Here is a 17,428-nt window from a genome sequence, read left to right as displayed (position 1 = left end):
CATACTGTGGGACCGAGGGACAGGTAAGTGGCTGTTTTTGAAAGGGTGAGTGGAACTCTGCTTTAATTAGCACTACTGAAGTCGCTCCGACTTTAGAAAAGGTTCCTGTACTACTTCAAGGCGACTCCTACCTGACTTGTGAGACCCCAAGTCGCATGACATGTGAAATCCCATGTTAGTCAATGAGATCTGTCTTAATTAGCACTACTGAAGTCGCTCCGGCTTTAGAAAAGGTTCCTGTACTACTTTAACCGTTTCAATACCGTGCAATTTTACACCTTCCTGCCCAGGCCATTTTTCAGGTTTCAGCGCTCTCACACTTTGAATGACAATTGCGCAGTCATACAACATTGTACCCAAACTAAAATTTTATCATTTTCTTCACACAACTAGAGCTTTCTTTTGGTGGTATTTAATCACCGCTGGGGTTTTTATTTTTTGCTAAATTAACAAAAAAAGACCAAAAATTTTGAAAAAAAAACACATTTTTCTTTGTTTCTGTTATAAAAGTTTACAAATAAATAATTGTTCTTCATAAATTTAGGCCGAGATGTATTCTGCTACATGTCTTTGGTGAAAATAACCCAAATTAGGATGTATTATTTAGTTTGTAGGAAAGTTATAGAGTTCACAAACTATGGTATAGATCTGAATATTGATCAATCCTGAAGTACTGACAGCCAATCTAATTTCTTGAGGTCCAAGAATGTCAGAATAGTACAGATATCCCCAAATGACCCCTTTTTGCTGAGTAGACAGTCGGACGTACTTCATAAGAGGCATGGCGAGTTTTTTGAAGTTGTATTTTTTTGTCATAATTTTTCCGAAAATGAAAAAATGAAAAATATTATTTTCACTATTTTTTTTTTTACATACTGTCACCAGTGCAGTACAGCGTCATCATATAACTGGCATGGCGGTGAACAGGGACACTGACTGGTGACAGTATGAAAAAAAAAAAAATTATATTTTTTTTTAATTTTTTTTTATTTTTTTATTATATTTAATTTTTTATTACATTTTTTTTCATTTTTTTTAAGATTTTTTTTCATATTTTACTATGACCAAAATAGTACAATGTTACCATAGTAACATTGTACTACTTTGGGGAAGTGATCAGTATTTTTTTTTTTTTTTTTTTTTACACAATTTGCTTATAGCAAAGAATTACTTTGCTATAAGCAAGCATTTAGCTGAATGAAATCGATTCATTCAGCTTTTTTTTTTTTTTTTTTTTTTTTTGTGCTTAGCTGTGATTTGGTCACAGCTAATCACATGACATGTGCATGTGATTAGCTGTGACCATTCACAGCTAGGCACTAGTATACAATGGATGGCATCATGAATGAAGCCATCCATTGTATACAACTGTCATGTGACCTGCTGTGATTGGTCGCGGCAGGTCACATGGTACCGGCAACGGGAGCCGGTACTCGGATCTGTCATCGGCCGTGTCCGAGGTGCACGGGCGGTGACAGATCCCGCTGCTGCGCCGCTCTGCAATAGCGCAAACGGCGCATGTGCGGGAGCACGCCAAATGGCGTGGACCCGGAAAGCTGCAGCGCTTTTCAAGCCGCCAAACGGCTATTGGCCGGGCGGCTAATGGTTAAGGTGACTCCTATCTGACTCCTATCATAGACTTTAATAGAAGTTGCCTCCAAATCGGATCCTCATCTATATTGATGTGATTTGGATCCGACATTACAGGAAGATTACCCAGCATTCCCTGAACGTTGCTTCAGAGTTGCTTCAAAGTAGCACTCAAGTCACCCGGCAAGGTTGCACTGCGAGTCGTGCGACTTTTAAGTCGCAGTCCTGTGAACGAAGACTAAAGGTATACTATTTTAGTAAACATGGATGTTTATATTTTGTAATTGTGTTTGGCGTATGATTTTGTTCAATATACAATTTGTAAACAAAAAAAGAAATCGCACCACATAGAACGGCATGTGTCGCACAGTGTGTATGAACCAACCGTTACCAAAACATATGAGGACAAAGCTAAACACCCAATTCCATAGCCATCAAATCAGGCAGGATCTTGCACTACATAGGTGATGGTACCTCCAGAGCAGATTGTACAGTGTATGCTCGGGAAGACGCCATGTAACCAGCCTTTTCAGAGGGAGAAGCCCAGGAATGACAGACTGGGTGTTGTCAGGAATCCCAGGCAGGAATCCCTCCCTAGTCAAGTTCATGTAGCCGGGTGTGTTTGAAGTATCGGCTCCCTGGCAGCACACAACAAACAGCCCAGACCTACCAGGAACACTTGACCCCACCCCCCACAGCCCCGGCCGCCGGGAGTGGAAGGGAGGCGGGGATGGGCGGGGCCTCCAATGTTGGTACACAAAGAACAGGTTTATTGAAATGACGCTCGACAGCCCCACCCTCGTCAGCCCCGCCCCTCTGCAGACCCTTATTAAGAGAGTGTATCCATCAGACATCAGCACACACAGAACGGCCGCCGTTGGGGTTTCTTGTTCTTTTATTTATATTTCTGACCCTATTTATTTATTTCTGTTTATTATTATTGGAGCATTGGTGGTGTGAGCGGAGCAGGAGCCGTACAGGGAACAAGGTAAGAACATCCGCAGGCTGTGTGGGTGACAGTGCCGCACGAGGCATGGGAATGTGACTGCTGTGTGTACAGATACAGCAAAGTCACATTGTATGGGGGCTGGGGGGCGACTACACATTACTCATCATCAGTGAGGGGGGGGGGAGAAGTACCAGCAATGCATGGCAGATAGACATTACACTGTGTTCTGTATATACTGAATCTCCCTCTATAGAGGCTCTTCTATCTCATCTATAGTCAGATCGGATGGCCCAATGGTGATCAGAATATGATCTGATCTGTACTGTCATCGATCTGTTTGATTGTCACAGGTTTGTGACTTTGTAGGTGAAAATTGTAATAATAAGGAATGTAATCGAGGGCCTTGGTTCAAATTCTGCACCAGAAGGTCCTATCGATCTCGCTGTATATCGATCGATTGAACAATCTTATCTATAGTTATCTATATCTTCATCAAATATATATCGAAATATAATAACTAATCCTCTACCCATCATCTAAATATTATGTCTATCTAAATATAACAAATTATCTTCCTTTCTATCTAAATATAATTCATTCGTTATTCTTTCTTTCTTAATTCCTTCCTCTAAATATAACGCATTCGTTATCCATAATCCATATATCTTTATACCTATTTAAATATAACTAATCCTTTACCCATCATCTAAATATTGTTTTATGTATCTAAATATAACTAATTATCTATCCATCCATATATCTAATCTAAATATACCATGTTCTCTATACATCATCGATATATCTTTTTATATATATATATATATATATATATATATATAACTATTGATCAATCTATCCATCATCTATATTGTAACATCTATCTGACAGTCATCTATATTTCCATATATATATATATATATATATATATATATATATATATATATATGTATGATTCATCTTTCTATGCATAATCTATATAGATCTATCTGTCTGTCCATATATCTATCTATCTATCCACCCATCCTTATAAGATCTATTGGGTGATCCCTTATCCACAGTGAATAATATTGCAGTGGATTTTAGGAGTGTCCCCTCCTTTGTACTGGGTTGCTGAGTAGAGAGGAAATCCGGCACATGGATCTGATCTGTTTCAATAGTGTGTGGTGGTTGCATCAGATTCTTGTGTGTTCTTGTGGAGCAGAGGTTAGTGTGAGGAAGTGAGGGAGGGGACGAGGAGTGGCCATGTATCGTACACTGCTCAATGTGGAGCTTATTCCTTTTTTTTTCTTTTCTTCCCTGTAAACTCAGCCCCAGTAGAGAAATTTCTAGATACAAGCGCCTTTTTTCCCTGGAATACTGTCTGATTTAGCTACCAGTGTTGTTTTTTTAACCGACAAGCAATTCCTTTTCCTTTTTTTTAATTCACAGACATTTTATTCTATTTTAAGTGTATATATTTAGTTAGGCTAATCAGTTCACTTATTTGTGAATCTCTTTTCAATAAATGTTTTCCATCCATTTGTCCTATGTGTATGGGTTTACATTTAAGTGGATCGTTGATGGTAATTATTCAGGCTCATTATTCACCTCAATCACGTAGAGATGTTTTTGTAGCTGATAATAAACATGCTAATCCTACATCACATTGATAATATTTTATTGGTAGATGGCGAAGCAATTATTGCACTTGTATCTTATTCCTTTCAATAATGCTATGAATTAGTACTCATGCTGTTACATAGTAATGTAGCATCTGAGTGATGATGACCACCTTAATAATTATTTGATATAGCATTAAACTATTAAAAAAAATGATGGTGTATAAAATTGTATATGGTTTTTATATGGAGGGGCCATACTAAAACAATGGTCTGAATTAGATGGGATTAAATATCTGCTCATGGCCTTGGAATTTTTGTGATTGACAAGTGAGGGTGGAGAGGGACAACGGGAGGGGGGACGAGGCGGACTCTGTGGCTTGGAATTTGCTGTATTCTGTGAGCCTAGCTAGTATTTTTCCACTCTCTAACCTCCTCCCCTCTTTCCTTATTCACTGGCGGCTCGTGATGATAACACATCACGTGGTTGAGTTGCACACTGCAGTATTGACGTTTCTCTTTCTTGCAGGCAGAGAACCAAGCGCAGCAGCAGTACGATCAGCAGCATCCACACAGACTACATCAGCTGTTCTTGTGAACAGGGTACATCTTCCTTATCACCATGAACAAACAAGAGATGGGAAGGTTTAATATTTCCCCAGATGAGGACAGCGCCAGCTCCAACAGCAACGATGACTTCAATTACCCGGAATATCCAGCAAAGAAGCTATCCATTAAAGGGTTAGTCCTCTTCATTTATATGCGCGGCCGTGTGTCATTAATTATGCACAAATATCGTCATAGAAACGCTAGATTTCTTATGCAAGTGCAATTGCGTATTAGGCGATTCAATTCTTGGACAATATTTGACACTCCTAATCTAGATAGGACGACTGATAATGTGTTCATTCATTTTCAGGCATTATGACATGGATCCAGAGAACCAAAATTTTCTTCTTGAGCCTACTTTGACAAAGAAGAAATGCGAGACAGAATACGTAAGTAAATCCCTCTCTGTCTCAGCAAGCATGGATTGAATGAGCTGTGTACGATGTATGTTTTTGTAACGTTCTAAACCTATCCTATTCTTATTCTTAGCTTCCAGGGACCACATCTTTTGGCATGTCAGTATTTAACCTCAGTAATGCCATTGTGGGAAGTGGAATTTTAGGTCTATCCTATGCCATGGCTAACACTGGGATTGCACTATTTATGTAAGTATTTCATTGTCAATGGTATCCCTTTTTTTTCCTTTTATTTTCTTGACATTTTGTGCTGAGGCTTTTTGTAGATGTCACATGCTGTGTATTTATAGGGCAGTGTTTTCGTACTAGTCCCCACTAGGGGCAGCATATCTCTGATTTTGTTTAAAATATTTATTATTTAATACAGAACAATGATGTACACTGTTTCCATTGTACAGTGTTCCGAACAGTTTTGGTACTGCCTTTTAGTTCCAAAAATAAAGCACACTGAGACAATACCGTTCTTATAAAATAAAGGAAACATTGCTTTCTAGCAGTGAAACAAAGCACAAACCCAGCCCTGATTTTCTAAATCACCCTAATGCATCAGTTCTTGCAGTTGGTGGTACCATTAGTCCAATGGTATCAGTGATATATGTTTATATAGTTCTTATCGCCCCTGTTGTTTGGAGAGCTTTGCATAGTCAACATATTCTACTTGTGCACCCCTGACTGTTATTAAACAGCAATGGCAGGGGTGTGATTAGAAATTACAGGACCCCATAGCAAAATTATTCTCGGACCCTTTAGGAAAAAAGAAAAACGCTGTTAAAAACACCCCCTGCACTTTAAAATAAGGTTCATTGGTGTCAGAAACAATAAGACAAGTTAAAAATGTGGCTCTGGAGCTACAGCTCTCTCCTCCAGGTCCTGACCTGGCCCCACTCTGCCCCAAAGCGGCCACATGGGATGCTATTGCAGTAGTTCCACCATTGAGTAGTGGTCACTACTACTGCCACCAACCCTGGGCATTGCCATATAGTAATCAAATTAATTGTATTAGCAACAAGCAGCTTTTGCTTAAAAGTTTCTTTCTAAAAAATAAATATAACATGATTATATCTCCTTTGTACATAATTTATTATATAGTATGTGAAACAGAGATCTAAACAGTTTGATAATGGTGACCATTTTTTTTTTTCATTTTGGCTTGTAAATTATCAGCTTATATAAACTATATATTGCTGCAAAAATCATGTGAAATGGTACCTCCGGGGGGGTATTTTGCATCCTTCAAAGGGTTATGTTAATACATGATACAGCAAGTGCGATAACTCATAGTCATTAAACAAGTACCGTGCGAAAATGACGGGTTTGGGCTGGTCTTGTGTAATAATAGAGTAATGAGTCAGTGACACAGTGGGATGGAAGCCAAAGTGCATTTATAAATCAATATACATTATATTGCTCGAACACACCTATGTTGGGAACTTTCACCAATTTCTTTCTGTTTTGTGTTGTAGGATTCTATTGACATTTGTGTCAATCTTCTCTCTCTACTCCATTCACCTTCTGTTAAAGACAGCAAATGAAGGAGGTATGTGTTTTAAACTGCACCACTTTTGAAAGACATATTTTTTGGCAAATATCCTATTGTTAACATGTTTTTAATTTGTTTAGGTTCTTTATTGTATGAGCAGCTGGGATTTAAAGCATTTGGATTATTTGGAAAACTTGCAGCCTCTGGATCTATAACCATGCAGAATATTGGAGGTAGGCCATTTACTTCTACCAGCATCACACCATGCAGTTATATATAAGAAAGGGTTTATTATTTTTGGCTAATCCTTTCTTTATTTTTCAGCAATGTCAAGCTACCTCTACATTGTGAAGTATGAGTTGCCTCTTGTAATTAAGGAACTAGCCGGTACTGATCCCAGTGCTAAGTAAGTATCTTGCTTTGTTAAACTTTTACTGGTTTGTGAATTGACACAATAAACCCCATAAACAGTTTTTTTCTTAGCATAGCCACTGCTATTTCTTATGTATTAAGTTAGTCATTTCAACTTTCAGTATATTTCAGTCACATATAACCATTATCCAGATTTTTTTTTTAAAAACAGCAGCAAAAAAATAAATAATGTTTGGAGGAGGCTGAGATCAGTAGAATGTACTTTTTTGCGTTAGGAATACTTTTTTAAAACCAGAGTTTAGTGTCACTTTAAAGCTAAAGCCATAGATGATGCAATTTTCTGTCCTGCAACCGTGGGTTGCAGAAAAGAAATTTGTTTGATTTCCCCACCAACACTGACTCTGTTGATGGATCAATGGATCGACTTCAGTACAACCAGCCTGCCTATAGATAGTTTGAACCTCAGTCGGTCCCTGCTGAACTGGCCGAGATTCGATCCATCTATGACCGGCATCAGTGAAGGGCCAAGCTGGTTGCAATGATTACTTTAAGTGAGGGTCAGTAAGTTATAGTGACCTTCTCTGAAAATGTACATTCGTTATATACGGAGAGCCTAAGAAAAAATCTGATAAAGGTAAATAGAATGTCCTTGAGAAGGAGAGCCCCAGTGATCAACTATGTGAGATAGCGGGAAACACATCTAGAAATGTGATCTGAGCTCTGGTTAACCTAGTGTGGAAACCAGTGCTTGACTATAAAAACTGTTTATCTTCAGTAACTTTGTATGTTCTAACTCAACCAAAATAGTTTACTTCTGCCAATTAAGAAGTCCAGTCCCTCTGACTGGAAGTCCAGTCCCTCTGTGTGTTGCTTCAGAGTATGTTTGGTGACTTGACGCACCACATTCCACTGAAATGAATGTCTGTGGGCGAACACAGTGCTCTCTTTAGTTAATGCCTGTGAAGGAAAGGCCTGCCCAAGAAAGCATGTTCTAATAGCTTGTACTCATAAGATGCCAAAACAAGCCCTTTACTGGCAGTTACATGCTGAATGCTGGAATATGGAGCCGAGTTTTATTAATACTTCAAACAGGACTGTGTGTGCTCTCCCCCAAAGGCATGTGATACCATTAGCATTACACACCCCAGTTTACGTAACTCTAAAAATTAGAATAAAATTAGCTAGTTTAGACTGTTAAAGCTGTGTATTGTTCAGTCTGGATTTGAAAGAATAGATATTAAAGTAGTATGACCTTACCATTACACAACAAATTAATATAAATTATTCTTATTTACTATCCAGCTGCTGATTTTCTGCTTTGATTTTTTTTTCCAGTGAATGGTACTTGAATGGAGATTATTTGGTTGTAATAGTTTCTATAGTCCTCATACTTCCGTTGTCACTGCTAAGAAACTTGGGTAAGTTTTTCCAAATGTGAAATAAACATCTGATTGTACAATCTATTTAAACTCTACCATCAACAAGTTACTTCAATTGTGTACCCAAACTGTTTACTAAATTTATTTCTGGTCAGTACGGCACTCACGCTACATAGTTTTTTGGTAAACCTAACTTGCTTGGCCAGCTTTATTTTATAAATCATTAATAATTGACGTGATCTGTTTGTTTAGTAATGTTTTCTGATGAATCATGCTTAGCTACACATTCATTTGATATTCCAATGACATTTTATGTTTTTGTTAAGTTCCCTTTATTTTAATTGCAGGGTATTTGGGCTACACGAGCGGCTTTTCACTTATGTGTATGGTGTTTTTCCTCATTGTTGTAAGTATATTCCTGAAAGAGTCAGTCTTTCCAAAATTTTGTATTACTGGTTACCAAAATCTGGAGGGTGGGAGATACGGCTGGATTCTGATATCTTTTTGGGAACTTCAGGGCAATAAGTCCTGTCTTAGCTCTTAGCTAAGTTTCCACCCATCTTTCAATCTTTTGTCTATAAACTCCATCTTTTCCTCTGTTGCATTTTTCATAATATAAAATAAATTCAGTATTCAACCAGTATTTTGAAAACCTTTAATATTTGCTGGAGCATGTGTGCAAACCTGGGAACTCAAGTACATAAATCTTTTCCCCCGAAACCTTGAGGGGCATAAAACAAGTTAATGTGATTTAGCTGTACAGCACTTACTAAAACTAGAGTGTTGGTTTTGGGTGGACTTGTCTCTAACTTACTACTCTCATGTAGACCAGCTTTTACAACATATAGGTCTATTTATAAAAGTTCAAAAATAGGTAATATATAATCTTGAACCATTGGCTTTAGTAACATGCAGCCATAAGTTTTTTAGGTGTGACTTCCTACTGATCTGACTGGGTACAAATGTTTTCCAGTTTGTTCAGAGGTTTTTTTGACATTTTTATAGTATATTTGAAAGCTTTTTTGTATGTTATTTTTGATAATTTTTTTGTCTTGCTGCCCTTTGTTATATATAATTTTTGGTGCTGGCTGATGTAATATAGAAACCTACAGTTTGTGATACCAATATTGTAGTAAGAAGTTAATTTGTTAAAGACAGTAGCAGTTTCTATGCCACTATTATTTAATCACTTTGATCATTATTTAATCATTGTTATTCTAATCACTTTGATCATTTTTATGTTTGCATCTTAGGTTATCTACAAGAAATTTCAGATCGCGTGCCCTCTTTTACTAGAAAACGATGCCATCAACATGACTTTAAACCACACGTTGACTCACTTGACCACACATGCCCCGATCCACAGCGTTGATCTGAACGAGACCATTGATGATGAAATGTGCAAACCAAAATACTTTGTTTTCAACTCACAGGTAACAATGCCTCTGTAAAGTTGCCCATTTTTTAGGCAATATTCATTTACCTTGCTATGTTGTGAACTAACCCTACATTTCTTGGTAGGGATTTTAAGTTATTTTATTTGTGTAATTAAATGTTTTGCCTATTTTCTATTCCAGACGGTGTATGCTGTACCCATCCTGACTTTCTCCTTTGTCTGTCACCCAGCTGTCCTTCCAATTTACCAGGAACTTAAAGGGTATGATTTGTTCTATTTTAAGCCAGGAAAAGAACATTGACTTCAAGTGAGCATGTATTAAATGTATTCTATTCTCTCTCCACAGCCGAAGCCGTAGAAGAATGATGAATGTTTCAAATGTGTCCTTTTTCGCTATGTTTATCATGTATCTCCTGGCTGCTCTCTTTGGATATTTGACTTTCTATGGTAAATAATACAAATTCATATGTATTCCATGAAAATACATGAACATCTGAAGCTACTATGTATAACAAAACCATACTTTGTCATAATCTATTTTTTATGTAATATCATTTTAGTCCTTAAATCTCTCAGAGCAGTTTAGTATATTCTGGAGCTGCTGTTATCAAATCCATGTACCTAAGAAATTCTTAATCCAACCTTTTCATTCTTGACAAGCAAATTAGTGGGCTTGGGCCCCGATTCACAGTGATTCGGCTTGCCTGTTGTTTTCTGGTTCAGATTCAATGGTTCACAAGCAAAGTAAATCTGAAAGAATTTTCTCTCACTACCTTTCATAATATAATAATGTATATCTATATCACATACTGCCAGCTTTAAAAAAAATCAAGTATTTTGAGAAATATGCTGTCATAATGGCTATCAGTATCATAATGTGTCATAATGACAGTGAGTATCAGGGAATATTAGTGCAATCAAGTACTTGTCAAGTGTTTATTGTATCATAAAAGCCAAATTCACCCCAAATCTCTATTTTGCTGCTTTCACAGAGAATTAAGTTGTAAAATATGCCTACCAGAACACAGCCAATGTAAAGCTAAATGAAATCGTCACAAAGTTAAATAAATAATTTTAGAATTCAGCGCAAAAGAGTGATGCCATGTTATGGCTTCATAGTAGGGTACCAGAGACAGAAAGGGGGAGAATTACTGAAAATGGAGTACTCAGAATTTGATGCAACTGTGTATGGTAGCCAATCAGTTTCTAACTTCAGCTCGTTCAATTAAGATTTGGCAATAAACCCTGGAATCTGATTGGTTTCTGTGCAACCCTGCACTAGATTTTGCATTCTCCAGTTTTAGTAAATAACCCCCAAATTATTGTGGGAACATGCTATTGTGTTTGTTTCTGAGAGATTTAGGAAGCCAACCAGTGATTCAATACCACCACTATAAAGTGAGTTTTGTATGGCGCTGTCCTTTTAAGTTGGTATAAAACATTTTGAATAAAAAGATGCAATACTTTGCATATATGGATGTGTTGAAAATAGGCATGGTAATGATGATGTCAAAGCTGTGCCATATGTAAAAATCTTATTTTTGTATATATATCTTACTAAATCAATGCTCTTTTTATTGTCAACAGGACGTGTTGAGCCAGAGTTACTCCACACATACTCCAAGGTTCCAGGAGCTGGAGTTATATTTGTCGTTGTGCGCCTGGCTGTTCTCATGGCTGTCACCTTAACTGTTCCTATTGTTATTTTCCCAGTAAGTGATGTTACTTTGTATAATTAGCTAAAACAATTTATGATGGACGCCTTCAAATTTAATATAAGTTACCAAAGAACCTGCATTTGTATAGCCAAAATTCAGTTAACCCTAGATCCAATACTACTCCAGTTACTCAAATTTACTTCATGGGAGACAGTAAGGGGTTTATTTACTAAAGTTGGAGAGTGCAAAATCAGACTCACTTCTGCAAAGAAACCAATCAGCTTCCAGATTTTATTATCAAAGCTTCATTGAACAAGCTGAGCTTAGAACCTGATTGGTTTCTATGCAGAAGTGATTCCGATTTTGCACTCTCCAGCTTTAGTAAATAAACCCCTAAAAGTCAACTTGCAAATATGTACTTGCAATTTACAGAGCATTGTTTTAATCAAAATGATAACTGGTATAAAATAGCATTGTTATGCACAGGGTATTACAATGCAAGCTGTGTTGCATAAGTTTACTGCAACTGTAAAGTAAAAGATTCTATGTTGTCACTTGATTTTTTTGGTTTGTTTTTTTTTTTGTATTGTTTTCATTATGCCTAAATTGGCCTTGTTTTATATTAGATCCGTAGCTCCATCATTCAGCTGTTGTGCTCTGGGAAGGACTTTGCATGGTGGCGCCACATCTTGATCACACTTCTCATTCTGGCATTTACCAATTTCCTGGTCATTTTTGTCCCAACCATCAGAGATATCTTTGGATTCATTGGTGAGTCATTGGAAAAACAACCGCTTTGTTTATTTTTCTGTACGCTCTTTCGTAGATAGCATCAAGCCCCTGGTTTTGCTTTAAGGTTAAATGATTTTCATAGTGCAGGAAAAAAAATTATGCCTGCCAGTAAATGGAAAAGGAGGAAAACACTGACATCTTAGAGTGCAGCAGGGAAAATCCTAGCAGCAGTTTGTTAATTAGCATGCCGGGTTAATAATGTATATGTGCGTGGGATGTTTTTTTTTTTTCTGTAAATAATCAGCTGCTTGTGTAGAAACTAATTAATTTTTCCTTTTGTGTCATAGGTGCCTCTGCTGCTGCTATGCTGGTCTTTATCCTGCCATCAGCTTTTTACCTGAAGCTAGTGACAAAGGAATCCAACAGATCAGTGCAGAAGATTGGGGTAAGTCTGCTATTATGATGTTAATTGTTTTGTACAGCAATAGTCAGAAGCAGGGGCGGACTGACCATTTGGAAACTCGGGCACTGCCCAAGGGTTTGGGGTCAGTAGGGGGCCCCAAGAGATGCCCCTGGTACCTTTTTCACAGGCTTTTTTGAGTTTGGGCAAGGACACAGGGGCCCCATAATCCCTTATTGCCCGGGGGCCCCATGAGTTGTCAGTCCGCCCCTGGTCAGAAGTATATAATCATAGTGCATACATATGTGTTTTACAGGTGTGCATATAACTGATAGTTTTGATTGCAATTCTGATTTTTGTTACAAATTGTGCTTCTAATAGTTCAAGTTTAGAAAGAACACAGAGAATAGGGGTCAATTTACTAAAACTAGAGAGTGCAAAATCTGGTGCAGCTGTATATTGTAGCCAATCAGCTTCCTGGCTCTTTTTTCACAGCTTAATTGAACAAGCTGAAGTTAGAATCCGATTGGCTACCATGCACAGCTGCACTGGATTTTGCACTCTCCAGTTTTAGTAAATCAACCCCCTACATTAAAAATATTCAGTTTAAGATGCAATTAGGTATGCTAAAAAACTGACTAAGATCACCACTCTATAGTTACTGTAGCCAATCAGGGTTGAACATTTATATAGGCCTTAAATTGTTACTTTACTGCCAATACTCAAATGTGTATTTTTTACTCAGTGTACTAATAGTAATATTTACTGCCAACTCCAAAATGATGACCATAAATAACCATACTTACTCCTGGCTTTAGTTTTTTAACTAGTTAAACGACACATGGTGCCAAGCCATCTGAGAACTCAGATGAGGCTGAGGCCTTTCCATACTGTCACACCCCCACACTGATTGGAAGAGTAAAAAAAAGAAAGGTATAGAATAGTATACAGTACGATGGTGATGTTGGTGTTAATTAGCAAAATGTATAACGGATCCTTTTATTTAGTTTTATTATTATTATAATTATACCGGATTCATAAAGTGCCAACAGTTTGCACAGTACTTTACAATATAAAGGGGGACAGTACAATTTCAATAAAGTTCAATAGAAAAGGAATAGGAGGGCCTGGCTAATGGAGCTTACAATCTAAAAGGAAGGGAGGTGGTACAAAAGTAAATATCTACAGGTAATAGCAGCTTTGGGCATATTTTGACTATCTTTTGATCACAGTGACCTTCCAGATAAAATAACAACTTTCATGTATTTCTTTGTAGGCTGCACTGTTCCTCATTAGTGGCTTTGTGGTAATGATTGGAAGCATGACCCTGATTATTCTTGACTGGATCCACAGTGCTTCTCCTGACAAACACTAGATGACTTGGTGAGCAACACGGCACTTTTCTTGAAGTGGAACTGTTCACTCCCAACCTTTCTACTGAGAATGAAATGTAACCATTGCTTGCAGTTTAACTTCCTTCAAGACACCCATTCTTGTAGAACAAAGAGACTCTTTCAGAGATTAGTTCTACATCTCAACAAGGACAATGCCTTCTTTATTCCAAAGGTTTTGGCAGAAGGAAGTAATTTTATTCCATTCTGGAGAATGGACACACAATCTAAACTTTATTGAAGCCACATGGTTGGTTGTTGTCAATTATTGTTACTCATACTTGTATGTTATTACTTGAACGTGCCTACAGGAACCATTTGAAGTGAGTAAATGTTACACTGCAAAAGTGTTCATCTGGTGGATGGGACAGATCCCTCCCCTTTTTTTTGTACCAAAAATTGCTCACCAAATTGGACGCACTTCTGAGGGGAGCTACACAGAAACTGTGCTTAAAGAACCTTTTACTGGTTTGCTGCAGTATATTTAAATATAGTCAGTATTTTAGTAAATATTCACTTGAGCATGGGATACAGTGAGAGAGAAAAAAATGTAAAAGCAGGCTTAACAACGTTTTTTCTGTCACCAGCTTACTGCTGGAAAGTGCAGTTTATCTTCATACTGAAAAGGCCTTTTTGAACATGTAAAAAAATAATTTGAAAGTCAAAATACTCCTTATGGTATGGGCTTAAAAGACTTGATCAAATTATTTTACCTGGTTGTTTAAACAACACGGAATGTAAAAAAAAAAAATAAGTTACTGGTCAGACCTTTACCGTGTTACTTGCGGGTATTTTCTACGCATGGTACATACATGAAATATTTAAATGGCTAATTTATTGAAGCCCATGGCAGTTTACATTGTGTATAGTAATTTTCAATATTTAAAAGCTTAATTTATAAACGACTGAATTACTTGAGCAACTTTTTTTTTCTGTTTTTCTAAACATGAACCACAGGGCCTGATTTGTCTTCTTTTGCTCAGAAAATGTTTACTGTATACATTTTAGAAAGCATTCTCCACTATTCTGTAAGTGACACAGACACTGCCGATATAGAAGGTTGTAATATTTGAAAAGCGCCCGAAGGCTACAACTCTTACAATATTTTAAATTTTTTTTCCTTGCATGTAGGGATAAAATTCCCAGAGGCCTAAAACCAAGTATGTTACATGCAAGACTAAACAGACTATTCCAAATTAAAGTATACTTGTTTCCTATGCAGAATGGATGAAGTACTTTGTGGAAGTGATTTTGTTCAGAAGCTGACTTGTGCATTAATGATATCACTAATCCTTATAGTATATTGATATTTACTAGAAATTGCTTCCATTCTGTATAGGCAATATGTACACAACAAACTGGTGCAGCAATATATATCACTGGTTGTCTAATATACTATACAGTAGATTGCATAGCTATTCACATAATAAACGCACAATCGTACCATACAAATATAATTATCAACTTGCGTACACAGCAGATAAAGCTGTTTCTGTATGAACACTTTACATATATTTTTTAATATTAATACTACAGGTGTATAACCTGTGCAAAGTGTGATAGTTCAATACCTGCTATAAATAACCAAGCAAAATAACATTAACGCACATCTTCACCATGCAGATCTATAGATCGCCACTTCTGTCATCTCATTGTCTTCCACGGATGAATATATACTCTAATGTGCTATTTGTAGAACATTGACTCATTGAATAGCAACCTATTTTTCAATATTTATGATATATGTATAAAAGAACCTTGTAAATATATAAATATCCTGTAAATATTTCAGTTGTAGATACAGTTTTATTTGTTCTGTATGTTGGCTGTCTTGATCATTGTTTGGAGATGGTTTACACAAAGCATTCAAGGGAACACTAACCTTAAAACAAAGGGGTGCACATCTTGTGACATCAATAAACCTATCAGTAGTGTTTTTTTTTAGAGCGAATTGTTTTAATTCTTCAATAATGCAGTGTAAAGGGAATTCTGGGGGAAAAAAGAACTACTTCAAATCTGTACCTGTTCCTTTTGTTGACACCGGTTTTTTTTTACCATACCTCTCCGCTTTCCAACTTTAAAGCTTTAAAAGCTTACCCAGAGTGCAAGGGTCCTTGGAAAGATGTGCATCTAAGCCTTTATTAGGTTCAGTTAGCTTTCAGCAGTTTGGGAAAGTGAAAGATGTTTACATAATTTAAGGTTTTCGTAAGACAACTGTTGAAGAAGAAATGGATAAAGCAGAATATACTCTACCTCCTGCTTTGTAATGTGTTATAGAATGAGACCCATGTGTATGACATTTCTCCATAGAGGTCAATGACCTCATTGTCAGGTTTTGTTCAACTGCCAAAGCTCATGTGTAAATGTTTAGTCCACTCTAAACATGCTAGGAACCCATGTTTGGCTGTCTTTGACTATCTGTCAAGAGCAGACAATTTAAGAAACTTTCCTGTAAACATCATATCCGGGAGTGGTAATGCCATATTAATAGGGCTTTGATAGTCTGAGCAAGACAACTCAATTTATTCTTAGGCAGTCTCTTTCTAAAGACACAAACTAAACATGTCCCTGTCTAACACACTGAATAGGTTTTTAAACAAGTAAAAACCTTATCACCTTGAGTAAGAAATTGTATATAAAATATTAGAACTGGAGACAGTTGTAGCTGCTTATCGAACTATGATTGGTTTATTTTACAACAAATACTACTTCAAATTTTTTTTGCTTTCAAGAACATTTTGATTTTGGGTCTTCCTTTACAATATAGCACTAAATACAAATAAAAAAAGAAAAACTGCTCAAAGAACGAAACAACTTGCGTGTTTGCAATACACGATCTACAGTGTTTGGAAAGTCCATATCATCACTAATAAAACATCTGACAGCTAGGGGGCCATTTTTGTAAATAAATTAATATCTTTTTTTTATGATTTTTACCATTTATGGGGGAGTAGAATTAGCACATGGTTTTTGCTTATTTTACTATTAGGTATGATCTAGGGGCTCATGCAATACATATTTTAGCATCCTCTGTATAAATGTAAAATATTACTATTGTTTAAGCCAACAACTCAGGTGTAGGTGTTGGTTGAAGTCTTTCTTTTTTTGAGTTTCAATGAAACGTTGTATGATCTAAATAAATAATAAAGAAAGAAAACACATTGATGGTTTCTGTATGTTATTGTCAAGCATTAGGTGTGAAACTGAGATTTGTTCTATGTATAATATATATGGATTAATTTATGAAAACTGGAGAGTGAAAAATCTGGTGCAGCTGTGCATGGTAGGCAATCAGCTTCTTTTAGCGCTCAACCATTCATTCATTTTAATGGCCAGAGTAAATTAATATTTTGGGTAATGGAATGAATGAAAGCCCAAACACTAGACATGTTTGCAAAATTTGGCTTTAAGTGTGTTTTTTCTATTTTCTGCTTATTCATCCCCTGGAGGATAGGGGA

General features: G+C 36.7%; 1 protein-coding gene across 1 annotated transcript; it reads left to right on the top strand.

Annotated features, from left to right (window-relative positions):
* The first annotated feature begins 2,421 nt into the window (after positions 1–2,421).
* SLC38A2 (solute carrier family 38 member 2) lies at positions 2,422–17,131 on the top strand. Its single transcript, XM_089674016.1, has 16 exons — positions 2,422–2,578; positions 4,667–4,878; positions 5,057–5,135; positions 5,236–5,351; positions 6,626–6,699; positions 6,783–6,875; positions 6,967–7,048; positions 8,350–8,432; positions 8,741–8,799; positions 9,647–9,826; positions 9,971–10,050; positions 10,136–10,236; positions 11,377–11,501; positions 12,074–12,218; positions 12,527–12,624; positions 13,856–17,131. The coding sequence occupies exons 2-16, from the start codon at positions 4,760–4,762 to the stop codon at positions 13,952–13,954; spliced, it is 1,533 nt and encodes a 510-aa protein (XP_089530142.1). The 5' UTR covers positions 2,422–2,578; positions 4,667–4,759; the 3' UTR covers positions 13,955–17,131.
* The last annotated feature ends 297 nt before the right edge of the window (positions 17,132–17,428 follow it).

Source organism: Staurois parvus, unplaced genomic scaffold (genome assembly GCF_062004578.1).
Source record: "Staurois parvus isolate SC_StPar_1 unplaced genomic scaffold, SC_StPar_1.0 ptg000147l, whole genome shotgun sequence".
NCBI classification, from domain to species: Eukaryota; Metazoa; Chordata; class Amphibia; order Anura; family Ranidae; genus Staurois; species Staurois parvus.
Note: the sequence above shows the minus strand (reverse complement) of the source record. Positions and strands in the feature narration are given on the sequence as shown.

Coding starts and splice junctions, on each gene's coding strand:
- SLC38A2 (XM_089674016.1), top strand. CDS start 4,760: ATGAACAAACAAGAGATGGGAAGGTTTAATATTTCCCCAGATGAGGAC. Junction 5,352..6,625: donor ACTGGGATTGCACTATTTAT/GTAAGTATTTCA, acceptor TTTGTGTTGTAG/GATTCTATTGACATTTGTGT. Junction 12,219..12,526: donor AGATATCTTTGGATTCATTG/GTGAGTCATTGG, acceptor TTTGTGTCATAG/GTGCCTCTGCTGCTGCTATG.